The sequence below is a fragment of the Podarcis gaigeae genome (genome assembly GCF_964106915.1).
Source record: "Podarcis gaigeae genome assembly, chromosome: 11".
Lineage (NCBI taxonomy): Eukaryota > Metazoa > Chordata > Lepidosauria > Squamata > Lacertidae > Podarcis > Podarcis gaigeae.
The window spans coordinates 56,494,751-56,520,026 of NC_139687.1; the positions used below are offsets into that span (position 1 = coordinate 56,494,751).

The following is a 25,276-nucleotide window of genomic DNA, read 5'->3' on the forward strand; positions in this document are numbered from 1 at the left end:
CCAGCTGCCACCCTTCATTTAGACATTTCAGGAAAGCACAGGAATCAGTGAGAGTGAAAGCTGCCAATTCAGAAATGCCGCTGTACTGCAAATTTGTCCATTTTTTACCCAGACATTTAATGCACGTTTCCACTAATTTCTTCAACTTTATAGTTTTGCACAAAGACTTGTCACACTTGCTTTGTGGTTGTTGTTGTTTTTTTACTGTTTGCTATATTTTAAAAAACCCAAAACTGAAAGTTCATTAACTCTTCCTACACCCAAATTTGTTACAAATCTATCTCACTTTTCTTTCAGCTCAAGGTGGCACAGCTAGAATTTTCTTTATCTTCACAACCACTTGAGGTATGCTTGGCTATGAGTTAGCTAATGGCTCCAGTGAAATTAATGACATAGCAAACAACTGAAATTGGGTCTGGTATATCCAAATCAACCACTGTGCCTATTCCCCTACACTGAACACTATCCAAAAATAAGAAGGGAAGAAATCCTAAACGCTGTCATTTATTTTTGCAATTACGCTTAAATAATTAGAGGTGGCAGTCAGCTAGGTTTTACTCAGAGTAGCCCATGATTAAACTAGGGCCATGAAATTCAACAGGTCTGTTCTGAGTAAAGCTTAGTTGAACACCTTCCTAAATGTGGACCCTTTAAACAGAAAATTGAGTGCTATATGCCAGTCTATGAAATACAGGGATGTTTATAAATCAAAAAAGTGGTTTCCAACCAGTGTGCCATGGCACCCTGAGGTGCCTTGAGTGATGGTCAGGGGTGCTATGGGCAACACTGACCTCTGTCCCTCTTTCCTTCCCTCCTCTGATGCCCTCTCATGTCTCTGCCTCCAAAAGGCTTGCACAGCTGTTTGTTCCAGCAGCCCTGGCTACAAGCTGTCCAGACAAACGGTGGCTCTGGGGCTAGCCAGGGGGTGCTTCCCAGGCCCCTGTGGGACAGTGGGAGGCACCTCTCTTTGGGGCAGGGGAGGCAGCTCAGAGACCAGGGGCGGCGGCAGTAGCTGCCCAAAGCACTCCCAAGGACAGGAGAGAAGGGTGAAGGCACACTCCACAAGGGAGGGTGTTCGAAAAAGGTGAGAGGCTACCAGCTCTGCAGGCAAGGGGTGACATAACTGGGCTCCTGAGCCCCACAGGGGTGCCGCAAAAAGAATGTAGTTGGTCAAGGGAGCCGTGGACCCAAAAAGGTTGAAAACCTCTGATCTAAAGTAATAAAAACTACATTACAAGGGCAATTGGGGACTTCTGAATAGCGTAACTAGGTGAATAGGTAAGTATAGCCAATTATCCCATTTTTTCTTCTCCTCTATGTCCTTTTCACACTTCATCCCATCCTCCAAAAAGCACATGCACACACACTACTAGGAAATTAGCACCATTAACAAGAGCTGATAAAATTACAGTTGAAGTCGCCAAGTAATAAAAATCCACTCTGGATCAGTTTCTCTTTTCGGTACACAACTTCCTCATATCATTGACCACAGATAAACAACATATCGCAAGCAAGTCAGTTATATTGCTCAGAACAGCTAAGACCTTTTACCATATACTTGGTCTCTCTGCTTCAAAAGTTCACATTCTACAAGCAACTATGAGAAATAGCAACTAAGGCATATATTTGCAAAGAAAAATGGGCATTTGGAAGGAAATTGCCTTTACATGTTTATTCTCTTTTTAAAAAAGCAAAATGAAACAGTACAAAAGGAGGAAGGGACTGAGGTGTAATTGCATTTCCTCAGATGCCACTTTTAGCATTTCAGTTAACTACTTTCGCAGTGATGGTTAAAGGTACACCTATTCTGTTCCTCTCTCTTTTATTTCACTAGCCAGCGTGGGATGAGGCGTCCCATAATTAGAACCTGAAGAGACAGAGGTTTAAATAATTAAAAGACGAAAACTGTCAGGTTTCAAAACCATTAAGAAGCATTATTTGCAATGCTTACATTCTCTAAGACAGCAAAAAGCTTCATTTTCTCTTTACCTTTAATATATTTTTCAATTTTATTGGCTAGAGTAAACATGTACTTTGAAACATTTCCGTAAGTGCTTCCAACACAGTACAGGCGCTTTGCAGATCATGTTATCCAACATCCATCACCACCGATCTTGGTAAAATATTAAAACATAGTTATCATAATCAATGATACAGATCTAATTTTGCAGCTATGTTTAACACATTTGAGCAGCCTTCTATATTTCAGTGTTAATTCTTTGATCCTAGCCAAACACAGACACTAATTAACTCCTCCAGCTATAGAACATGAGAGTATTCCTCAAGTTTATTGCTCAGTCATTCTTGAATACTGTATATCAGTTGGGAACTCCCCTCTTGAGACAGAAAAATATTTCTGCTGCTTTTAGGAAAGACTAAAGTACATAGGGACGCAGGTGGCGCTGTGGGTAAAACCTCAGCGCCTAGGGCTTGCCGATCGAAAGGTCGGCGGTTCGAATCCCTGCGGCGGGGTGCGCTCCCGTCGTTCGGTCCCAGCGCCTGCCAACCTAGCAGTTCGAAAGCACCCCTGGGTGCAAGTAGATAAATAGGGACCGCTTACTAGCGGGAAGGTAAACGGCGTTTCCGTGTGCGGCTCTGGCTCTGGCTCTGGCCAGAGCAGCGATGTCACGCTGGCCACGTGACCCGGAAGTGTCTCCGGACAGCGCTGGCCCCCGGCCTCTTGAGTGAGATGGGCGCACCAACCCCAGAGTCTGGCAAGACTGGCCCGTACGGGCAGGGGTACCTTTACCTTTTTAAAGTACATAGGAAAGAACCCCACAATTAGAACAAGATATATTTGTCCTTTATGCAGCTTATTTTATTCAGAGCCTGTCATCAACAGCAAATGAACTCAAAATGTCCTCCCAAGCTGGATCCCCCAGAGTTGCAATACTTCAGAAAGGTTTCGTGCTATTCCTTTCAATTTTTTCGAAGGGAGAAACAATAAAACCACGAATGAACAATAAATGCTGCCCTTGTAACAAGAAGCTAGGAAGGATCTACAGCAGGCATCCCCAAACTCGGCCCTCCAGATTTTTGGGACTACAACTCCCATCATCCCTAGCTAACAGGGCCAGTGGTCAGGGATGGTGGGAATTGTAGTCCCAAAACATCTGGAGGGCCGAGTTTCGGGGTGTCTGATCTACAGTCTGCTTGAGGGCTCCAATAAGTCAGTCATAGGGCAAGCAGCAAAGTTTTTGAATGTGGCCCTCCATATTAGACCACTTATGATGGCTAAGCATTATAATTCTGTGTTTTTAGTTGCATTAATGTGCATCTTTGTTAATGTTATTAATCGTCAATTGTTAGTTGTTATAAAACATTTAAATGGTCAGATGGCTGCAAATAAAGAGATGATATTGATGATGAGTTGTAGTTCAGCTATATCACTAATACCCCTTCTCTACAGCATTTGCAAATTAACAACATTCACACCTACATATGTTTTTAAAAAAGCAACAGCAATACTTTTGAGAAAATGAACCAGTACCATTCAGGCACTAGGGGATAGTAGAAATAGCACTATCAGACAACATTTCATACTAGCTGTTGCTGTAGTCCTATCCACATAGGGGAAAGTGACAGCTTAGGGACTGTCAATCCAACAGAAAGAGAAAATATGTATAAATGAAACATGAAGGCTCTTCATTTGCGTTAGGGATTCTAACCCACATTCTGTAGTCACTGATCAGAATATAAAGCACTGCACATGGTGTCCCACTCATACAGAAGAGATAGTTCAGGCTTCCTTCCCACAACAGCTCCTCACATTCTCCAAAAAATCGCTCCTGAAAGTCAAGCAAAGCTCTTGGTTTTGGGAAGAAGGCATGAGGACTCTGACAGGAGTCAGAGCTCCTGCCTCCTTCTCAAAGCCTGGTTAGCAATTTCTCAGCTTTGGGAAGGAGGTGAGAGGGCAGAGCCCTCACACCTCCTTCCCAAAGCCCAACACCTCACTTAGCCAGCTTTTGGAAGGCAGCACAAGAAGGGGGGGTTATCAAATTTTGGCCTCCCTTCTCCTCCCCCTTGCAACAGGGCAGTGTGTGGCCCACAAGTCCTATATTGAAATACTCTTGCAGTCCACTTGGTGTGAAAAGTTGGACCGCCCTGCTCTAGACAACTCTTAATGCAAAAAATGGGTCTCTGGCTGGAAAGGAAAATCAGTATATATCTCCATGTTATTTTGAGAACCCATGCTGGAGAAACACCACAGAATCCTAACTACCCTTCCATTCAATCAACTGTAGCAGAAACAAGAAAAAAGGTTTACCAGTAAGTAAATTAGGTTCCAATTGTAAAGGTAAAGGGGCCGTTACAGGGGCTGATGACTCTGGGGTTGCGGCGCTCATCTCGCTTTATTGGCCGAGGGAGCCGGCGTACAGCTACCGGGCCATGTGGCCAGCATGACTAAGCCGCTTCTGGCAAACCAGAGCAGTGCACAAAAACGCTGTTTACCTTCCCGCCGGAGCGGTACCTATTTATCTACTTGCACTTTGCCGTGCTTTCGAACTGCTAGGTTGGCAGGAGCTGGGACAGAGCAACGGGAGCTCACCCCATCCCGGGGATTCAAACCGCTGACTTTCTGATCAGCAAGTCCTAGGCTCAGTGGTTTAGACCACAGCACCACCAGCATGCCTTATGTTCCAATTGTAGTTACAGATTTAAACAACCATTTAACATGTGTTATTAACAATGTTTGTTAACAAACTTGTAACTAAGCTCAATGGGCTCAAAGAATACTGAGAAACGGCATATGAATTCAACAGCTATTTTTTTAAAAAGAAAAACTTATTAACCAAGTGAACAGATTCTTATACTCCTTAATTCAGCTCCTAAAAGAAAGTTGCCATTGTTGAAGTATGCACATTTTGCCCCTTTAATATGGAATGTTGCACTTTGTGAATGAAAAGCAGCAAATGTTAGAATGCTATCTAAATTCTGAACTAATTTAAAATTAAGTATATAAGCTAAGTATATAAAAATAATAATCAAACCAAGGTAACATTTGGGTTTCCACAATTATTGCAAGAAAAGCCCATCCACACTCTATTCCTGCTGTCCTGTTACATCAGAGCTTTCACCAATGTTAAAAAACCCATAATGTCCATGGACATCTGGTTTGTTGTCACTTGCAAAATAGTAAACTCTTATTTGAATTTGTGTACATTCTACAAACAGAAGCATGCACTGGTCCTCTGGCTATTGCGAGAAGAACATTTGCTTTGAATGATTTGTTGATGCTGAATTAAGGGCTCATCAATAACATCATACATTTTGCTCTAAGCACAAAAATGATGTCCTCCAACATTATAAATTCTTCTGATTAAGTGACCTACAGCAGTCACTATTATTACTCAACAGCCCACAGGGCTTGTAAAAATAGTTGCTAAATCTACGAATTAAACTTCCTAGAGCAATGTGTCAGGTCACAGAAATTCAAAGCAGCTATATTTATCATTTACTGTCATTAACCCAGCTGAAAGGAATTCTTTACTTGAAGCCAGACAGTTGTATTTCAGTTACACCTCTGGCTTGTTTCCACCTTTGCTAACAGTGGCAGATAAAATATTCAAAGGAATGGGGAGAGGGAGGGAGAGAAGAGGGCAAGGGGAAAAGGTTTAACACCTAATATCTTTGCAGCCTTATAAAGGGATAGGTCGTCAGTACAGATCAGATCACCATGCCACAAAGGAAATAATAACTAACAACCAATCTGGAATAATTTTCAATTGAAAAAGGTGGATTAGGATGGATGAACAAGAATGTCCTGGCCTGCATGTCACTTAAAACCAGAGTTTAAAATATACAACGGTTTACGGTGAACAAGCAGCAAGCTAATGCCTGCTGCTCCGAAGATCACACTTGACTGCTCCCCGGCTCTTTCCTTCAGTGCACCAGGGAGAAAACAAAGCAGAAGCAGGCTTCACATCATGTGCAAGCGCATACTCATAGTTTGCTTTCTCCAAACCAACCACCGTTTGTTTGCCTTGCCACTCATTGTTTGACTGGAGAACTTGTACCATGAAAAGAACTTGTACCACAAAGTGCCTGTAATTTCAACAGCAAATACCAGCAGATTGGCCATTCACCTTATTCACAGTATAAATTAAACTATGGTTTACAGTGTCGTACAAACCTGGCCAATACAGCTGCATTTGATCATGCCCCATGGGAGACCCATAGAGTGTCTAAGCAAACTCTATCTCCCTTGCCACTACATACACATATCACGGCAATCTTGTTTCTGGAGAAAAGTGCACTCTAGTACATTAAGCTCCATTAGTGAATAGAAAAGGAGGCATCCCTGCTTCTTTCCAAAATGAAAGAAAGATTACAAAGTTACCCACATAGAAGGAGGCTCATGGTTTTCATTTACCACAGGAGTGAGGGTTCTGTGGCCCTCTGGGTATTGTTCAACTACAGCTCTTATCACCCTCGACCACTGGCCATACTAACTGGATCTGATGGGAGTTGAAGTCACAAAATTCAGAGGCCCAGGTTCCCCATCTATACTTCACACCCCTCTGATCTCTCACAGCTACTCTATTAGGCCTTCTCTTCCACCAAGAACAACTTCTTTATCATACACGTTAAATGCATATACTAACAGATCCCATTGGAACCAAAGGAATAAACTTCTGAGAAGATGTCCCTTAGGCACAGACTTAAGTTGGGGAAGCAGTGAGAGGCAGCCAGTGTGTCCATGGTGGTAAGCAAAAAAAGAGCAGGTGAGTAGAATGTGCTACAGGTGAGAAAACCATCACCCCATAGAAGCACTGACTCACGGAAAAGCTACCCATCCCCTTCTTTCTTAAGTTTCCAAGAAAACACAAAAGAGGGGAGATGAGGCTATTTCCTCACTATTTCAAGGTTAGGCATGGAGCGGATGAGAAGCAGCAGAGTCATGGCTAGTTAATTCTACATCTGGTGCAGTCCTCCCCCCTCAACCCCCCCCAAAAAAACCCTGGTCCTAACACTCCCTTCCCCACCCCACATTTCTCAACCTTGTGCAGAATTACAGGGCCATGCCAACCAGCTCCTCTTAAGGAAACCTGACAGGGCAGGGGGGGGTGTCTCTGCCTCCTGACCCCCTTGGCCCGCACGAACCCCCCCCCCAAATAAACAGCTATACGCCGGGGAGAAGCGCTGGTTTCTTTTGAGGTGGTGAGGGGGGCAAAGGGACCACCAAGGAACGAATCGTGTGCGGGTGGAGGGGGAGGGTTTGAAAGAGAGCAGCCCTACTCTCCACCTGCCCCCTCTCTTTAAACATCAAGATTTGAGGCGGCGGGGGGGGGGGTTGGATGAAGCGTTGCCAGGCGACGAGGCGAAAACGGAGGCCGACCAAGGTCGAGAGCCTCAAAACTTGCCGCCGTGCGCGCTCTTGAACCCACCCACCCCCCAAGCCTTCCGAGGGGGCGGCTAGCGGGGGTCGTCCCCCCCCCCCGCGACTGTGGGGCCTGGATTCTCAAGGAGGGCCGCTTGGGAAAGGGGGTCACTCACCACCAGGGCCGCCGCCGAGGCTCCTCCCGGCCTCAGGCCCCGCGGAAGGGAGCAGCTCGAGCATGAGGGGCCGGGTGTCCTCCCTCCGTCACCACCGGCTCGCCCTCGCCCTCTCCTCCTCCTCCTCGGCCCAGCGGGGAGGGAGCGGAAATGTCACCGCAGGGAGGGAAGGAGAGAGGCCGCTGGGCTCGCCTCGGCTCCGGCTCCCTTCGGCGTCACTTCCGGCGGCGGCGTCGACGGAGGGGGAAAGGCAGGGGAAAGGCGAAGAGGGAGGAGGCGGGGAAGAGCGGCTGACGCAAGGGCGCGCGCGCCGCGGCAGCGCCGCCTAGCGGCTCCCGGGGCGCGCGCGCGCATTGGGCGGGAAAGCGGAGCCCCTCGCGCGCCTCCAACGGGTTTCCCTCAGGGAAGGCGAAATTGGCGCGCTTTTCCCAACGGCCGCTGACAGGAGTGAAAAGGTTCAGGCTAATCGTAACAAAAATGAAATGAAATGAAATAACACACGTCAAACGTTACAAAAGAACACCGAACATTAATCACAACGTTCTGCAAATGGAAATTTTTTTGCATGTATCTATACCTACCTATATATATATAAATATATATATATATATGATTTCATTATGACTGGGTTATTTATTTATCATTATAACAAGTAAATAATGCAATAAATATGCACGTAATGTTATATATGTTATTAAATTTAGCAGCCACTTTTCTCCTTGCCGCAGGCAAACTAAACAAACCCCATATATGAAGACCCAGAAATGTGTGTGCTCGTGTGTCTATACATATGTTTATATTCATATACACATTCTTCTTTTATTAGATTTATATACTGCCCTTCCTCTGAAGGTCACAAGGTTGACAACATGAAAAATGCCAAAATAAAAACACAAAAAATACATACTACTTAAAGCAGGCTTCCTCAACCTTGGCCCTCCAGATGTTTTTGGCCTACAAATCCCTAGCTAGCAGGACCAGTGGTCAGGGATGATGGGAATTGTAGTCTCAAAAAGCACCTGGAGGGCTGAAGTTGAGGAAGCCTGATTTAGAGCATCAGCTACCAGGAAGGTTCCTGGAGCATCTTACAATCAATTAACCTAAGATAGTAGCTACACTCAGGCATAGATGCATACATGCACATGTGTATGTTTATCTATGGCCTTTTCAGCTTGAAAGTACTGTTTTTGTTTACTTTGCTAAGCATTTTCGAGTTTTTATATTGCAAAACGCCCTGTGATCCTTGGATGAAAGGAGGTCTAGAAATTTAATAAATAAGAATACAAATAAAATTATAAATGTGTGGTAGTTGTGGGAGTGCCTCACTTCTGAATTTTGGCATCACTTTGGATCCACTTTGGATCAGGCCAAAGGGTGTCCATGTAGCTCAGCCTACTGTGCTCATGGTGGGCGACCAGATACACCAGAAGGGAAAGACACAATCAGGATTCGAACACAGGAGTCACTCTCCCCTCCGGCGTTTTCCAGAAACTGCTGCCTCCAACCGTGAAGAGCACAGCCTCCTTGATGGCTAGTTGCCATCAACAGCCTCGCTCTCCTCCATAAATGCGTTAATCCACTTTTAAAGCCATCCCCGTGAGCCATCACTGCTCTCCTGTTCCATAATTTCACCATGTGCTGCATACTTTTCGACTGCCCTGAACTTCCCTAGGATGCCTGCGAGTTCCAGTGTCTTGAGACAGGGAGAAATAACTTCTCTCCATCCATGCCAGGTGGAGTTTTATAGAACTTCTATCACGTCACCTCTTTCTCGCCTATCCTCTAAGAAAGTCCTAAAAGCTGCGACCATTCCTCAGAAGGGAGCCACTCCATCCAATTTCAGTTGCCCTGTTCTGAACCTTTCCCAACCCTAAAATATCCCTTTTGAGGGCAAGGCGACCAGAACTGCGTGCAGTAGCCCACCATAAATTCCTATTATGGTGGCATTATGACAGCTGCCAGTTTGGTTTTCAGTTCCTCTCCTGGCGGTCCCTAGCATTTAATTTGACTTTTCCCACAGCTTTTGCGCACTAAAGGATACAGGAGCACCTCAGAACCCTGCTCAAGAAACACAGCTGGAGAATGACGCCTTTTATACTCCCTCCTGGCCGGAAGGAGCCTATGGCCTGCCTAGGTGGGGTGTCTCAGCTCAGGATTTGAAGGTGATTGGCTGAGGCTGCTACCTGCAGCTCCGTGGCTCACCATGTGAGGGAGCTGTATACAAAACTAGCAACTTCTGGCAGCCCGTGTGCCAAAAATGGAGTGCTGCCATTTAAATTTCCCGCAGTACTTTGGAGCAACTCAATTATCAGATTTTGTTGTTGTTCAGCCATTTAGTTGTGTCCGACTCTTCGTGACCCCCTGGACCAGAGCACGCCAGGCACTCCTGTCTTCCACTGCCTCCCGCAGTTTAGTCAGACTCATGCTGGTAGCTTCGAGAACACTGTCCAACCATCTTGTCCTCTGTCGTCCCCTTCTCCTTGTGCCCTCCATCTTTCCCAACATCAGGGTCTTTTCCAGGGAGTCTTCTCTTCTCATCAGGTGGCCAAAGTATTGGAGCCTCAGCTTCACGATCTGTCCTTCCAGTGAGCACTCAGGGCTGATTTCCTTCAGAATGGAAAAGTCTGATCTTGTTGCAGCCCATGGGACTCTCAAGAGTCTCCTCCAGCACCATAATTCAAAAGCATCAATTATTCGGTGATCAGCCTTCCTTATGGTCCAGCTCTCACTTCCATACATCACTACTGGGAAAACCATAGCTTTAACTATACGGACCTTTGTTGGCAAGGTGATGTCTCTGCTTTTTAAGATGCTGTCTAGGTTTGTCATTGCTTTTCTCCCAAGAAGCAGGCGTCTTTTAATTTCGTGGCTGCTGTCACCATCTGCAGTGATCATGGAGCCCAAGAAAGTAAAATCTCTCACTGCCTCCATTTCTTCCCCTTCTATTTGCCAGGAGGTGATGGGCCCAGTGGCCATGATCTTCGTTTTTTTGATGTTGAGCTTCAGACCATATTTTGCGCTCTCCTTTTTCACCCTCATTAAAAGGTTCTTTAATTCCTCACTTTCTGCCATCAAGGTTGTGTCATCTGCATATCTGAGGTTGTTGATATTTCTTCCGGCGATCTTAATTCCGGCTTGGGAATCATCCAGCCCAGCGTTTCGCATGATGAATTCTGCATATAAGTTAAATAAGCAGGGGGACAATATACAGCCTTGCCGTACTCCTTTCCCAATTTTGAACCAATCAGTTGTTCCATATCCAGTTCTAACTGTAGCTTCTTGTCCCACATAGAGATTTCTCAGGAGACAGATGAGGTGATCAGGCACTCCCATTTCTTTAAGAACTTGCCATAGTTTTCTGTGGTCGACACAGTCAAAGGCTTTTCCCATTACCATTGTCATATTATTTTCCCATTACCATTGTCATATTATTTAAATAAAATGTAAAAAGGTAGAATCATCAACATTACAAGTCTTCTTAAGTCAATGCTGTTAGTGTTGTTAAATGTTTACAATTGTCTTTCAAGTATGGTATAAATTTACCCCGGTCTTTTTGGAAAGCTTGATCACACTGGTTTCGGATTTTCCCGGTCAGCTTCCTAAAGTTAATCAAACCTTGAATGGTTTCTGCTCCTGTATACAATAAGAGTACCGCCTGGAGGGCAGCAGTCAAATCAGATTGCTACACATGTTGATTGTAAAGGATGGTTCAGAAACACTGTTTTATTGTTCATTCTCATGGGGGAAATAGAAAGAAATGTATGCAAAACATGAAGCTGTACATTTTTTAAAATAAAAAAGGCGGAGAAAGGGAAGTGAAGGATAGAGTACAAAGGACACATGAACATAAGAAAGATATACCAAGAGCCACAGAATTTACAATATAGAACTGCCCTTTTGTTTCTGCACCAAGGTCATTAGGAAAAGTGACGTTTGGTAGATAAAGGGACCGAAAGTGCTGTCATATCCACCTTTGCTGAAACCTCGGCCTCAAGAGCTTCCTAGGAAAAGAAGAGAAAAATCAGCACCAATATTTGGATGAGAGTTAAGACACCTTCCCCAACACACAAACATGGAATGGCATGGCAGCGTACCATACAGATGCTTCCCACAAGCTGAAACCAACCAAAAAGGGAATTGGGATGACAGGCATTATTAATCCAATAGATTTATATCCCGCTTTTTAAGAGCATGTTTTCGCAAAGTGGCAAACACGATACACAAAGCAAACACCAACCAACAATACAATAGAAAATGCTCAGACATTCAAAACCCTTAACAGAGACAGTACGGTCAAGCCAACGTTGTGATGAAACAGAATAGGTCAGAATGAAAAGATTTTAGATGTTCTGGAACTATAATCTCCACGCAGCATGGCCACTGGTCAGGGATGATCTAGTCCACAACACCTTATAGGGGGATTAAATGAGGAGGGGGAGAACCATGTACGCCACCTCGAGCTTCTTGGAGAAAAAGGTGGGTTATAAATTTAACAAGTAATAAATAAATGTGAAAGGGATGCGGGTGGCGATGTGGGTTAAAACCACAGAGCCTAGGGCTTGCCGATCAGAAGGTTGGCGGTTCGAATCCCTGCGATGGGGTGAGCTCCCGTTGCTCAGTTCCTGCTCCTGCCAACCTAGCAGTTCGAAAGCACGTCAAAGTGCAAGTAGATAAATAGGTACCGCTCCGGCGGGAAGGTAAACGGCGTTTCCGTGTGCTGCTCTGGTTCGCCAGAAATGGGTTAGTCATGCTGGCCACATGACCCGGAAGCTGTACGCCGGCTCCCTCGGCCAATAAAGCGAGATGAGCGCTGCAACCCCAGAGTCGTCCATGACTGAACCTAATGGTCAGGGTTCTCTTTACCCTTTACAGTCATACCTCGGGATGAATACGCTTCAGGTTGAGCATTTTTGGGTTGTGCAATTTCTCCTGCTGCCTTTAGGACAGAAGAGGTCTGGCCCACCCCTTCAAAATATCCCAGAACAAGAAAAATGCACCAAAATAGCCCAGAAGACCAGTCTGTCCACCGGTACAACTAAGAGAACATATTAATACCAACAAAAGCACCTACCAGCTCCCTCTTTGCTTCTTCGATCTTCACTCGTGCAAGAGAAGGACTCTGAAAAGAGCAGTAGAAAGACATTTAGGCAGATGTAGGGGTTTTCCACGCTCCCGTCTGAATTTTTGAAATCAAGCAAAAGGTCTATGGAGGTATTGCTGCCCCCCAAAAAACCTTTAAAAATAGAGTTTTTAAAGTGCATTTGTTCAGCACACACTCCAGTGCCATCAGAAATCATTCTATGAAATGTAGACGGATAGGCAATGAAGAAGAGTGAGTTTGGAACAAAGATACTTCAGTGTCCAGCAGCAATCTGAAGGTTTCTTGACCCCTCAAACAACCCTACCCACCTTCCTTCCTTGCCACTTATGTCTGCAAATGACCATCAGAAGGGCTGCAACATTTACTGGAGCAACATTTACAGACATTTATTTATTTAAAAACAAGCATAATAGCATGCATATACCGTATTTTTCGCTCTATAAAACACACTTTTTCCCCTTCAAAAATTAAGGGGAAATGTGTGTGTGTCTTATGGAGCGAATGCAGGCTGCTTGGCTTCAGCGATAGCAACGCGAAGCCTCCGAAGCACAGAGGGAGAGCTTCCCCCCGCACTCCGGAGGCTTCGCGTTGCTTTTGCTGAAGCCGCCTGAAGCCCCCGGAGCGCAGCAGGAGTTCCCGCTGTGCTCCGAAGGCTTGCGGATAGCCGCCTGAAGCCTGGAGAGCGAGGGGGGTTGGTGCACACCGATCCCTCTTGCTCTCCAGGCTTGGCTTTGCTGGAGAGGCGCTGCACAGTTTTCCCTCTCTGCGTAGCGCCCCTTCAGCGAAGCGGTAGGAGAAATGGAAGGGGCTCCGTTGATCCTGCCGCTTCGCTGAAGGGGCGCTGAGCAGAGAGGGGGAGATTTTTTTTTCCTGTTCTCCCCCTCCTATGGTCCGGTGCATCCTATAGAGCGAAAAATACGGTATGTGCAAGTGTTGTAGAAATAATAGCAATTCTATAGCCTTGGCAGCAAAGAAAGCTCTGCAATCATGTTTTAAGCTCCTTTCTCATGTCTGCTAACCCATAACCCTCATGTCAGGCCAAACTTCCAAAAGCATACTGAGCCAAGGGATACATGCCAATATTTTAAACTAGCCCTTGGGCAATCTGGTGCTTTCCTGGCGTTTTGGGCCGCAGCAGCCAGCATCCTTGACAATTGGCACCGTATTGGGGAAGTCTGCTGGAAGTTGAGCTACAATTCTAGGATTCTACAGTTCTAAGAGAAATGGGGTACGGGAGATTACAGGGGTCAGGTCCAGATACGACTCCAGTTTCTTCTTCAAAGGTACCGCCTGCTTCTTTAATTCCGCTAGATTCTGTGGATGGAAACACAAAACAAACCATTCACACAGTGACTCCATCTTTCTCGCACCAGAAAGAAAGAAAGAAAGAAAGAAAGAAAGAAAGAAAGAAAGAAAGAAAGAAAGAAAGACAAGGTTTGGGTGGGTGCTTTTTAGCCTCACAATCTGCAATAAATGACACTTCAAAGCCATCTGCAAAATATGCATGCCTATCTACACACAGGGCACGGGTCCAAACTACTGAGCCTAGGGCTTGCCGATCAGAAGGTCGGCGGTTCGAATCCCCACAACGGGGTGAGCTCCCATTGCTCGGTCCCTGCTCCTGCCAACCTAGCAGTTCAAAAGCACATCAGAGTGCAAGTAGATAAATAGGTACCGCTCTGGTGGGAAGATAAACGGCATTTCCGTGCACTGCTCTGGTTCGGCAGAAGCGGCTTAGTCACGCTGGCCACATGACCCATTGTCTGCGGACAAATGTCGGCTCCCTCGGCCAGTAAAACGAGATTTGCGCCGGAACCCCAGAGTCGTTCGCAACTGGACTGAACTGTCAGGGGTCCTTTACCGTTTTCTTTTTTATCTACACACTTAATTTCCATATTTTGGGAAGAATGGCCTGGAGAGTTTGGTTCAGAGTTTCTGATCAGGGCTGGTGAGAAATGTAGTCTAGCAACATCTAAGTGGCCAAAATCCCCTGTCTTAATCTGTATTGAAATTGCAGGAGGGGCGGAGGCCAGGCAGAAGAAATTAGATGAAATGGGAATAGGAGACGCCCGGAATGGCTGGGGAAACCCAGCCAGATGGGCAGGGAATGAATGAATGAATGATGTTGACGACAGTATTATTATTATTTACAATTACAGCCTATGGCTTCCCACCCCCCAATACAAAACACCCTATTTTTGTTTGTATCTTTCATAGCTTGTGCATCAAGAAACCAGATGGGCGGGGTATAAATCATAAGTTATGATGATGATGAAGTGATGATGATGATGATGATTTCTCTCTTGCAGTATTTCAGCTAGCACTATGGGCCCGCCCTTTGATGTAAAATGTGAATCCCTTTGCATTCTCTGAAACACGCATCACAGAGGCATTTGGAGCTGATCTCACCATCTCTAGCAAGCTCACAGCCACCTGCCATCTGGGTAAATGGCATTTCCTCCCTATCATCCAGGTTGAATGCCATTCAATGTGTCATTTTCAAACACCATCAACATTCAAGGCGAAACACCCACCTCTGAGAGATTCACCAGAGACTCGTGAGTTAGTGAAGCATCCATCCCACACATAGATAATTGTTCCTGCCAAGAGATACAAAGCATTAAACCCAGGATAAGAGGGCAAGCAATGACTTCTGTTCAACGCATTGTAGGATTACCCTCAGGAAAAAGACAGAGATGAAAAAGTCATTTTGCTAGTTCCCATATCTTTAAAAATAGCAAAAATGCCATTCTGCTTCATGAACATATGCTTTGCACTGAGTCAGACTGTTGGTCCTCCTAATTCCGTATAGCCTACACTGACAGGAGACTTTCACAGTCCTACTTGGACATGCCAGGGATTAGAGACCTTTCGCATGGAAGCCAGACGCTCCCCCACTGAGCTAAATTGCCATCATTTTATTATTTATTAAATTGATATACAGTGGTACCTCGGAAGTCGAATGGAATCCGTTCCGGAAGTCTGTTCGACTTCCAAAAGGTTGGGAAACCAAGGTGTGGCTTCGGATTGGCTGCAGGAGGCTCCCAAAGCCAATTGGAAGCCCCGTCGGCTGTTCGGGTTCCAAAGAACGTTCGCAAAATGGAACACTCACTTCCGGGTTTGCAGCGTTCGGGAGCCAAAACGTCACAGTACCAAGGTATGATTATACCGCCCTTCATCATAAGATCTCAGGGTGGTTCAGAAGATAAAAATACAGTAATACCTCTGGTTAAATATTATTCAGGTTGAGCGTTTTCAGGTTACGCTCCGCGGCGACCTGGAAGTAACGGAACACGTTACTTCCGGGTTTCGCCGCTCGCGCATGCGCAGACGCTCAAAATGACATCACGCGCATGCACGGAAGCGGCAAAACGCGACCTGCACACGCATGTTACGGTCTACTCAGGATGCGAACGGGGCTCCGGAATGGATCCCGTTCGCATCCAGAGGTACCACTGTACAAGGTACCACTGTACAAGCACGAATAAATAGTTAAAATGAAAACAACAAAACAATAACCCCCTACCCAACACATTTAAAAGACAGTAGAATTTTAATCAGCCCTGCGAGGCCTGGTTCAAGAGTACAGTGGTACCTCGGGTTACAGACGCTCCAGGTTACAGACTCCGCTAACCCAGAACTTTGCTTCAGGATGAGAACAGAAATCATGCTCCGGCAACGCGGCAGCAGTGGGAGGCCCCATTAGCTAAAGTGGTGCTTCAGGTTAAGAATGGACCTCCAGAATGAATTAAGTTCTTAACCCGAGGTACCACTGTATAAGGAAGGCACCAGACCATTCTCCCTGGGAAGGGAGCCGCTAACAGGCAGCCACTGCAGAAAAGGACCCTTCTCATGCTACCACCCTCCGGACCTCAAATGGAGGAGGTACACACAGAAAGAACTCAGAGGATGATCTCAGGGTTTATATGGGGAGAAGCATTCCTTGAGGTATTGTGGTTCTGAGCCGTCTAAGGCTTTATAGGTCAAAAACATCATTCTGAATGGGGCCTGGAAGCTAATTGACAGCCGGTGCCGTCAGAGCAGGATTAGCATTACATGCTCAAACCGTCTTGCTAAACCTGGTGAGCTAAACAGCCTCCAAATTCTGCACCAGGTGGAGCTTCTGAACCGTCTTCAGAGGCAGCCATTCCTCCTTTGTTACCCACGCCTCTCCATCTGCCTCCCCGCTCTGTCAAATTTAGATTGCAAGCTCCTTGGGGCAGGGGCTTTTATTATGCCACTCTGCAAAGCTGCAAAGATAGCACTATGGAAAGCATTAGTAAAAACAAGCTTCCCATTTCAGTGAGTCTCCCCTACAGCAACACCAATAAAGGGTTCTTTGTATTAACCTCTGCTGCCTTAATTCTGAATTTGAAATCTTCCACTTTGTCCTTCAGGAACTTCATGTTCTGGGTCCGGTTATCAGCTTTCGCTTTTTCCACTACCAGTAGTTCTTCGGTTTTCTTAAGGTCACTACAAGAACAAAAACAGCAAAGACTTATTATCAGTGGCAGAAATGCTTTGCTAAATGCCTACATCATCTCTAAGGAGGCCAGGAACCAAACTGCTCGTCTGCTCCCAGAACAGCTCAAGAAACGTCACGTACAACTTCCATCGAACAGGGCTAGTAGGATCTGGAATCTACAGCCCTGGGGTGAACCCTACCCAACCCCCAAATGCCCCACAGTATTCGGATTGTGGTTAGCCGAGTCATCAGGATCACAAAGCATGTGCAAGTTTGCAATAAGGAAGGTTTCTCTTTTGGAAGGCGAGAAAGAAAGGGGAAAATAAAGGCTCACGCTATAGCATCTAACATTTCCAATGCAGCTGACAAAATTCAAGTGAAAGACCCAAATGTACCCTGGCAAACCTGCCTGCCGTGAGAATGGGATTTGCGGAGGCACAACAAGGTCTGCAATATGGAATATTTTCCCTGAAGGCAGTTGTGGGGGGACGTCAGGTTTGGCGGCCAAATGTAAAACCATTTGTAAATGTTCATGAACTTTTAATCCTACAGTATGGAGGTTAACAGCAAGTCAACAGAAGTGGACCTAGAGATTCCCCATGGTTGCTAAGAAGCTTAGACTTAAGACCCTGGAAGGATAAATACCCACTGTCCATTAAAAACAACAATCTGTGCACCTAATAGCCCCAGCTACATTTGAACGTTTTTCATATAGACATCAATTTTGTGTAGACATCTGGAGAGCTTCTATTAAGTTATATGTTTGTTAAGTTATATGTTTAAGGCCCTTTACCTTTTTTAACCTTTAACCTATGTTTAAGTCTAAGATACATGTAATGATGTTTGTGGCTCTGTTGTTGTTGAAAGTCAGGCCTGAATCACAATGGCCCACAAAGCACTTTGCATGCTGTTTTGTGGTTATTACCTGTATGCTTTTAATAGAATACAGTGGTACCTAGGGTTACTTAATTCGTTCAGGAGGTCTGTTCTTAACCTGAAACTGTTCCTAACCGGAAGCACCACTTTAGCTAATGGGGCCTCCTGCTGCTGCTGCTGCGCTGCCGTTGCACGATTTCTGTTCTCATCCTGAAGCAAAGTTCTTAACCCGAGGTACTATTTCTGGGTTAGCAGAGTCTGTAACCTGAAGCGTATGTAACCCAAGGTACCACTGTATATCAATCTACATCTATCTATCTATCTATCTATCTATCTATCTATCTATCTATCTATCATCTATCATCATCATCAACATCAGGAATGTCCAACTCCCAAGAGACTGTGATCCACTCGCAGTATTAAAAAAAAACAACTGGCAGTAATCTACCGATTGTCATTGGAGGGAGGAGGAGCATGCGTGGGGTGGGTGGATTGCCCAGAGTTTTCTAGCTTTCCCCCCATAACTTTTTGTACATGATAAGGATCCCACGATCTACCAAGATCAGCTGGGGATCCACCGGTAGATCATGATCTACTGGTTGGACATCCCTGATCTACATAGTTTTAATTCTATGAATGCTTAATTGCTTTGTAAGTATTTCCCCCCTAAGTTTTTAGCTGTTCTTATTTTATCTGCAAGCCACCTTCAGGGGGGAACGGTGGGGTATAAATAAATGAAGGAGGAGGAGGAGGAGCCATGAGATCAAAATGCACATGATGCAATTCAACTGCTAACATTTTTAAAAACCACCACCCTGGCTACCAGGGTGTTAACTGGCTGGCTGCCAGTGTGTCCGCTGCCCTACTGAAGCTGCTGAGCTCACTGGAGAAAATTAAAACATAAAGGAAACTTCTGTCCAGCTCTTACTCTTGAAGCCGTTTTTCCAGCACCAGCGCCGAGGTGAGCTTTTTCCTCAAAGTGCTCAGTTCCAGCTCCATCTCTTTGTTTTTGGAATCTGCGGCATCCAGCTCTGAAGTCAAATCATTGATGGCAGGAATGAAGCTAGAAAGAATTGGTAATCACAATCATTATTTTTTAAAAAAACAGCAACAACCAAACAAACAGTATCCGGATTTCAGGGCTGCAAGGAGAAGCTCAGCTACCAGCTACCTACGTGCATCAAGGAAGGATTTGGCAAGCTGCGATTGGACCCATCTACCGTATTTTTTGCCCTATAAGACGCACTTTTTCCCCTCCAAAAATGAAGGGGAAATGTGTGTCCGTCCTATGGGGCGAATGCAGGCTTTCGCTGAAGCCTGGAGAGCGAGGGGGGTCGGTACGCACCGACCCCTCTCGCTCTCCAGGTTTCAGGAAGCTATCCACTAGCCGTAGGAGACCCAGCTCTCCCAAGGCTAGCGGAGAGCTTGCCTGCACCCAGAAGCTTGGGGCACGCTGAGCTCCGCACGCCCCAAGCTTCGGGATTAGCGTAGCGCTCCGCTAACCATGGGAGAGCCGCGCGGCTCTCCCACGGGTAGCGGAGACCTTGCCGGCACCCAGAAGCTTGGGGCAGCTGAGCTCCGCTCACCCCAAGCTTCAGGATTAGCAGAGTGCTCTGCTAGCCGTGGGAGAGCCACGCAAAGTCGCGCAGCTCTCCCATGGCTAGCGGAGACCTTGCCAGCACCCAGAAGCTTGGGGCGCGCTGAACTCCGCACACCCCAAGCTTTGGTATTAGCGCAGCGCACCTGGGGGGGAAATAATTTTCCCTCCTTTATTTCCCCCCCCAAAAAAACTAGGTGCGTCATATGGGCCGGTGCGTCCTATGGGGCGAAAAATACGGTAGTTCAGTGTTGTCTACACCAGCTGGCAGAAGTTCTGCATGAGTCCTGGCTGCGTACATTCCCAGCCCTACCAGGAAGTGGTGAGGACTGAACTCAGGAACATATGCATGCAAAGGAGATGCTCTTCCACAAAGATGGCCCTCTCCCCACTTACCTTTTCGGTTCATTCACACAAACTGCTAATAAGACCCTATAGAGTATGGCAACATAGAACTCACGGGCCACACAATAAATTAAATTTTCATATTGTAAATTAATACAGTGGTACCTCGGGATGCGAACGGGATACGTTCCGGAGCCCTGTTCGCCTCCTGAATAGAACGTAAGATGCAACGGTGCGTCTGCGCCTGTGCGGGTCGCGTTTTGCCACTTCTGCGCATGCGCGTGACGTCATTTTGAGCATCTGCGCATGCGCAAGCGGTGAAACCCGGAAGTAACGTGCTCCGTTACTTCCGGGTTACTGCGGAGCGTAACCCGAAAGCGCTCAACCTGAAGCACATTCAACCAAGGTATGACTGTATTCAATATTATTTAATATACACAATATATTTAATTGAATATATACAATTAAATACACAATTGATAGATTTTGTTTATTAAACAAATTCATTACACCAACAGGTGAATGAGCTTTCAGTAACAACACAGGACACACACAAAATATTTTTTAAAGGATTTAAGGGGTTTTTGGACCATCCATTCATGAAAGCACACTGTCTGTGAAAAGTTCATTCAGAGGAAGGTTGAGTGAGGCTTACACCCTAGTAAGTGTATTTATAATTGCAGCCTTGAACTACTCGTATAAACAACCCATTCCAGAGTAGTAGAACATTTATTTGTTCTGTTTATTTTTAGGATTTCTTACCCGCCCTTCACTGTAAGCTCCCAGGTTGCTGATTGCAACTATATGATATAAACACAGGCTAAAACAATTCAAATTGTAAAAACAGACAAACCATTCAGACAAAAACAGGACATGATTCTCTCTTTAAAAGCCTCTCTCATATCCCTCTCTCAGTAAGACTGTAGATGCAAAAGGCACTAAAAGTTCATGAAACCGCAGCGCTTCTTCATGCAAACCGAGCATGAGACTGAACACCCAAAAGAAGCTTATCCGATAACAGAGAAAACCAAAGGCACACATTACCTTGCAAGGGAAGTGTCCTTTGTTTCAAGGGCTAAAGCTGTGTCTACCAATGTGTTCAGATAGCTGGTGCTGCCCTTAGACATGTTGCTGAAAGAAAGATTCAGACTCTCGGTCAGAAGATCCTGTAGGTAAGTGCCTGGGGGAAATATATATATATTAAAAAACACATTTCTATGAAGCAGGCCACAGAAGAGAGGAACTTTGAGTAGTTCAAAAATTGGTGGCTTGACTGGAGGAGAAACTACACCTAAGACAGTTGTTGTGTGCAACAGGAATAGCCAATTGGAGAGCCAGTGTGGTGTAGTGGTTAAGAGCGGTGGACTCATAATCTGGTGAACCGGGTTCGTGTCTCCGCTCCTCCACATGCAGCTGCTGGGTGACCTTGGGCCAGTCTCACTTCTTTGAAGTCTCTCAGCCCCACTCCCCTCACAGAGTGTTTGTTGTGGGGGAGGAAGGGAAAGGAGAACGTTAGCCGCTTTGAGACTCCTTAGGGTAGTGATAAAGCGGGATATCAAATCCAAACTCTTCTTCTTCTTCAATATAGTGCCCTGCAGATGTTGTTGGGACTCCAAACTCCTATAGCCCCCAATCTTTGGACATGCTGGCTGGGACCGAGGAGAGTTGGCCATCCCTGACGTACAGTTTTAAAGAACTATTAATAAGGAGGAGAGAGGTTATTGTATTTTAATGTTAGGTTATTGTATTTTAGTGTTCTGTTGGAAGCCGCCCAAAGTGGCTGGGGAAACCCAGCCAGATGGGCAGGGTATAAATAAAAAATTATTCTTATTCTTATACTAAAGCATGGGTAGGCAAACTAAGACCCACGGGCTGGATCAGGCCCAATTGCCTTCTGGATCTGGCACGGGGATGGTCAGGGAATCGCTGCATAGATTGCCAGCGTATGCGTTCTTTCCCTCTCTCTCCCATGGCGGCGGTGCCTCCTCCCTCCCTCCTCCTGGCTTCTCCCCGCCCTGCCTAGAGGAGGAAGGGGGCTGGGTTTTGTTGGTGCCAGCAGAGCAGTGCTTGAGTGGCTGCCATTTTAAGCAGCCCCTCTCTGGAGTCCTTTCGCACATCACTCATCGTCCCTCCGCCGCTGCTAACCCCTGCCGCTCACAAGACACAGGTAAGCAGCCAACTTATGGTACTCATGGTACTCTTGTGTCATTTTTTTAAATAAAAAAATATATAGTCCGGTCCCCCACAAGGTCTGAGGGACAGTGGACCGGCTCCCTGCTGAAAAAGTTTGCTGACGCCTCTTCTAAAGTGTGCGTCTTAAAAGCGCAACTTTGAATTTAAGCTTTCAATCTCACCGTCAGATTCATACTCTACCGCCTTCTGCTTCATGTCCTCGATTAACAGGCGGACGTCCCCATCCCTGGACTCATTGCACTCTGCCAGTTCGTACAAAATATCCACTGTCCGCGCATCGGCTTCATACGGAGGGATGGGCTGATCCCCAAAGGTCTTCTTCAGCCACGAAGCAACCTAACGGGAAAAGCGGAAAGAAACCAATTACTGTTGTTGTTATTTAGCGCCTTTCATCATTAGAAAAGTTGCTGTAGTTATTTAATTATTATAATATCATACTGTAAGGATAAACATGGGATGTGGGTGGCGCTGTGGTTTAAACCACTGAGCCTCTTGGGCTTGCCGATCAGAAGGTTGGTGGTTCGAATTCCCACGACGGGATGAGCTCCCGTTGCTCGGTCCCAGCTCCTGCCCACCTAGTAGTTCGAAAGCACACCAGTGCAAGTAGATAAATAGGTACCGCTCTGGTGGGAAGGTAAACGGCATTTCTGTGCGCTGCTCTGGTTTCGCCAGAAGCGGCTCGGTCATGCTGGCCACATGACCCGGAAAAACTGTCTGCGGACAAACGCTGGCTCCCTTGGCCAGTAAAGCAAGATGAGCGCCGCAACCCCAGAGTTGTTCACGACTGGACTTAACTGTAAGGGGTCCTTTACCTTTATCTAAGGATAAACATTTCTGGTGGCTGGGATGTTAAGGACCACCTTCCCTTATACAGGTGTGTAGATCAATATAAAGACCTTCTGAGTGTCATCTAGCAGCAGGGCCTTCTCTGGGTTGGCCTCTACTCTCTGAATTGCCCTCCCCCCGTGCTGGGCTGGATTTAAGTTTGATGAGGCCCTAAGCTACTGAAGGCAATGGGGCCCTTTATATGTCCAGCTGTCCTTTGTCAACCACAAAATTGTCACTTTTTTCTGTTGAATATATGCTACATGGTAATTTATGGACCTAATAGGTATCTACAGCCATTTGCACAACATAACAAAATATGCCTTTTATCAAAGTAATTGTTGAACTCAAATACAATTAAGAAGTACAGTGGTACCTCGGGTTAAGAACTTAATTCGTTCTGGAGGTCTGTTCTTAACCTGAAACTGTTCTTAACCTGAAGCACCACTTTAGCTAATGGGGCCTCCTGCTGCCGCTGTACGATTTCTGTTCTCATCCTGAAGCAAAGTTCTTAACCCGAGGTAATATTTCTGCGTTAATGGAGTCTGTAACCTGCAGCGTCTGTAACCTGCAGCGTCTGTAACCCGAGGTACCACTATATATTAATAGTGAAATAATTATTAAGCTTTAACTTAAAATGATTTTTTTATTCATAACAAACTTAATAATGCAAACACATTGGCATTTGGCAATAACAAAAGTTCCTTTAGAAACAAACTTTACAAAGACTCATAATCTAGTCTCCAGAAACTTGCTCTAACATGAAATAATAATAGGTGTAAATATATGATACAAACTACTAATAATGATAAACAGCAGAATGTAGGCACCCTATACAGTGATACCTCGGGTTAAGTACTTAATTCGTTCCGGAGGTCGGGTCTTAACCTGAAACTGTTCTTAACCTGAAGCACCACTTTAGCTAATGGGGCCTTCTGCTGCCGCCACGCCGCTGCTGCGTGATTTCTGTTCTCATCCTGAAGCAAAGTTCTTAACCTGAAGCACTATTTCTGGGTTAGCGGAGTCTGTAACCTGAAGCGTGTGTAACCTAAAGCGTATGTAACCCGAGGTACCACTGTATATAGAAATGAGCAAACCAGTGATATTTTAGGGAGCAGGCTAGCAGGCGGGGCCCATTACCTACATCATAGGAGCCTACACAACACAAAACACTGTTGCTGTATGTAGGTTTTATTTTATTTGATTTTTATCTTATATTTTGGAAATGTACATGCCGGTTTTTTTTTCCTTTATTTTTGGGGGGGCCTCCAAGAGAGCGGGGCCCTAAGCTACAGCCTGTTTAGCTTATAAGTAAATCCGGCACTACCCCCGTGTTATTCAGCTGGGCTCTTCTACTGCTTAGTAAAAATTACTCGTTTGCTCAGCTTTCCCCTAACCACTCGCCCTTTACTCTCCTGCAAGCATTGCCTTCTCGCTCTTCAATTCGCCCTTCCCATCTGCAAAGCGCTTTCCTCTCCGGAAAGATCCCAGGGAGAGAGAGGGGGGGGGATCGCCTTCTCCAGCTCACCTTCTCCAGCTTCGCCTCCATCCCCGACAGCTCCTCTTGCATTGCAAACCTCCCGCTTTTGCTCTTCCTCGGCAACTCCCCCCGTCGCGGAGCGATGGCGTCACCGGGCGAGGTGCCTCTTGGGAGATGTAGTTCGGAGGGGGCCTAGTCAATGAATCAAAGCCCAGCCCACGCTGGGGAGGCGCTGTAACTCCCTGCCCACCTCCGCCCGGCTGCAGAGCTCAAGGGCGGGGAGGAAGCTGCTTCGGGAAGGACAGGCGACCTTGGTTCACCCGGGAAGGGGCCGGGAAAAGCCCCGGGGGGGGGGAGGGGCGGAAGCCGCATTGCTAGTCAATGGGAAAATGCACCCCATTGCATAGATAAGTCGGAGGTCAGCAAACTTTTTCAGCAGGGGGCCGGTCCACTGTCCCTCAGACCTTGTCGGGGGCCGGACTATATTTTGGGAGGGGGGATGAACGAATTCCTATGCCCCACAAATAAACCAGAGATGCCTTTTAAATAAAAGGACACACTCTACTCATGTAAATACACCAGGCAAGCCCCACAAATAACCCAGAGATGCATTTTAAATAAAAGGGCACATTCTACTCCTGTAAAAACATGCTGATTCCCAGACCGTCCATGGGCTGGATTTAGAAGGCGATTAGGCCGAGCCTTAGTTTGCCTACCCATGGATAAGACAAACGCTGCTATCGAACTGGTGCATCAAAGATTTCATGGTCCACAATGGAACAAATATGTTGTTTAGTCGTTTAGTCGTGTCCGACTCTTCATGGATCACTGCCTTGTCGTGGTGAAGGGGCTTGAATAACTCAGAGAAGCTATGAGCTATGCCGTGCAGGGCCACCG

General features: G+C 46.1%; 2 protein-coding genes across 9 annotated transcripts in view; both read right to left on the bottom strand.

Moving 5' to 3' along the window:
* ARK2N (arkadia (RNF111) N-terminal like PKA signaling regulator 2N) overlaps nt 1-7,744 on the bottom strand; it is a 62,050-nt gene extending 54,306 nt beyond the window's left edge. For 3 of the 8 annotated variants that reach the window (XM_083702880.1, XM_083702876.1, XM_083702879.1), the window contains exon 1: nt 7,498-7,735. The gene's annotated coding sequence lies outside the window, so the exon portion shown is untranslated. Of the gene's footprint in view, nt 1-1,776; nt 1,798-7,497 lie in introns of those variants that run through there. The other 5 variants (XR_014556193.1, XR_014556194.1, XM_083702877.1 and 2 more) reach the window with 5 other exon arrangements.
* A 3,461-nt stretch (nt 7,745-11,205) lies between these two features.
* HAUS1 (HAUS augmin like complex subunit 1) lies at nt 11,206-24,550 on the bottom strand. The gene is made up of 9 exons (XM_083702939.1): nt 24,428-24,550; nt 22,236-22,410; nt 20,926-21,061; nt 18,868-19,002; nt 16,948-17,071; nt 15,133-15,198; nt 13,841-13,912; nt 12,569-12,616; nt 11,206-11,498 (listed from the first exon to the last, which is right to left on the bottom strand). Exons 1-9 carry the CDS (start codon nt 24,467-24,469, stop codon nt 11,415-11,417), a joined length of 882 nt encoding a protein of 293 aa, XP_083559065.1. The 5' UTR covers nt 24,470-24,550; the 3' UTR covers nt 11,206-11,414.
* Between the last annotated feature and the right edge of the window lie 726 nt (nt 24,551-25,276).

Excerpts from the sequence above, each read along its gene's own strand:
- HAUS1 (XM_083702939.1), bottom strand. The coding sequence starts at position 24,469 with ATGCAAGAGGAGCTGTCGGGGATGGAGGCGAAGCTGGAGAAG. Across the intron at positions 21,062-22,235 it reads GGTAGAGTATGAATCTGACG|GCACTTACCTACAGGATCTT; the intron begins GTGAGATTGAAA and ends TATTTCCCCCAG. Across the intron at positions 13,913-15,132 it reads CTCTGGTGAATCTCTCAGAG|AATCTAGCGGAATTAAAGAA; the intron begins GTGGGTGTTTCG and ends TTCCATCCACAG.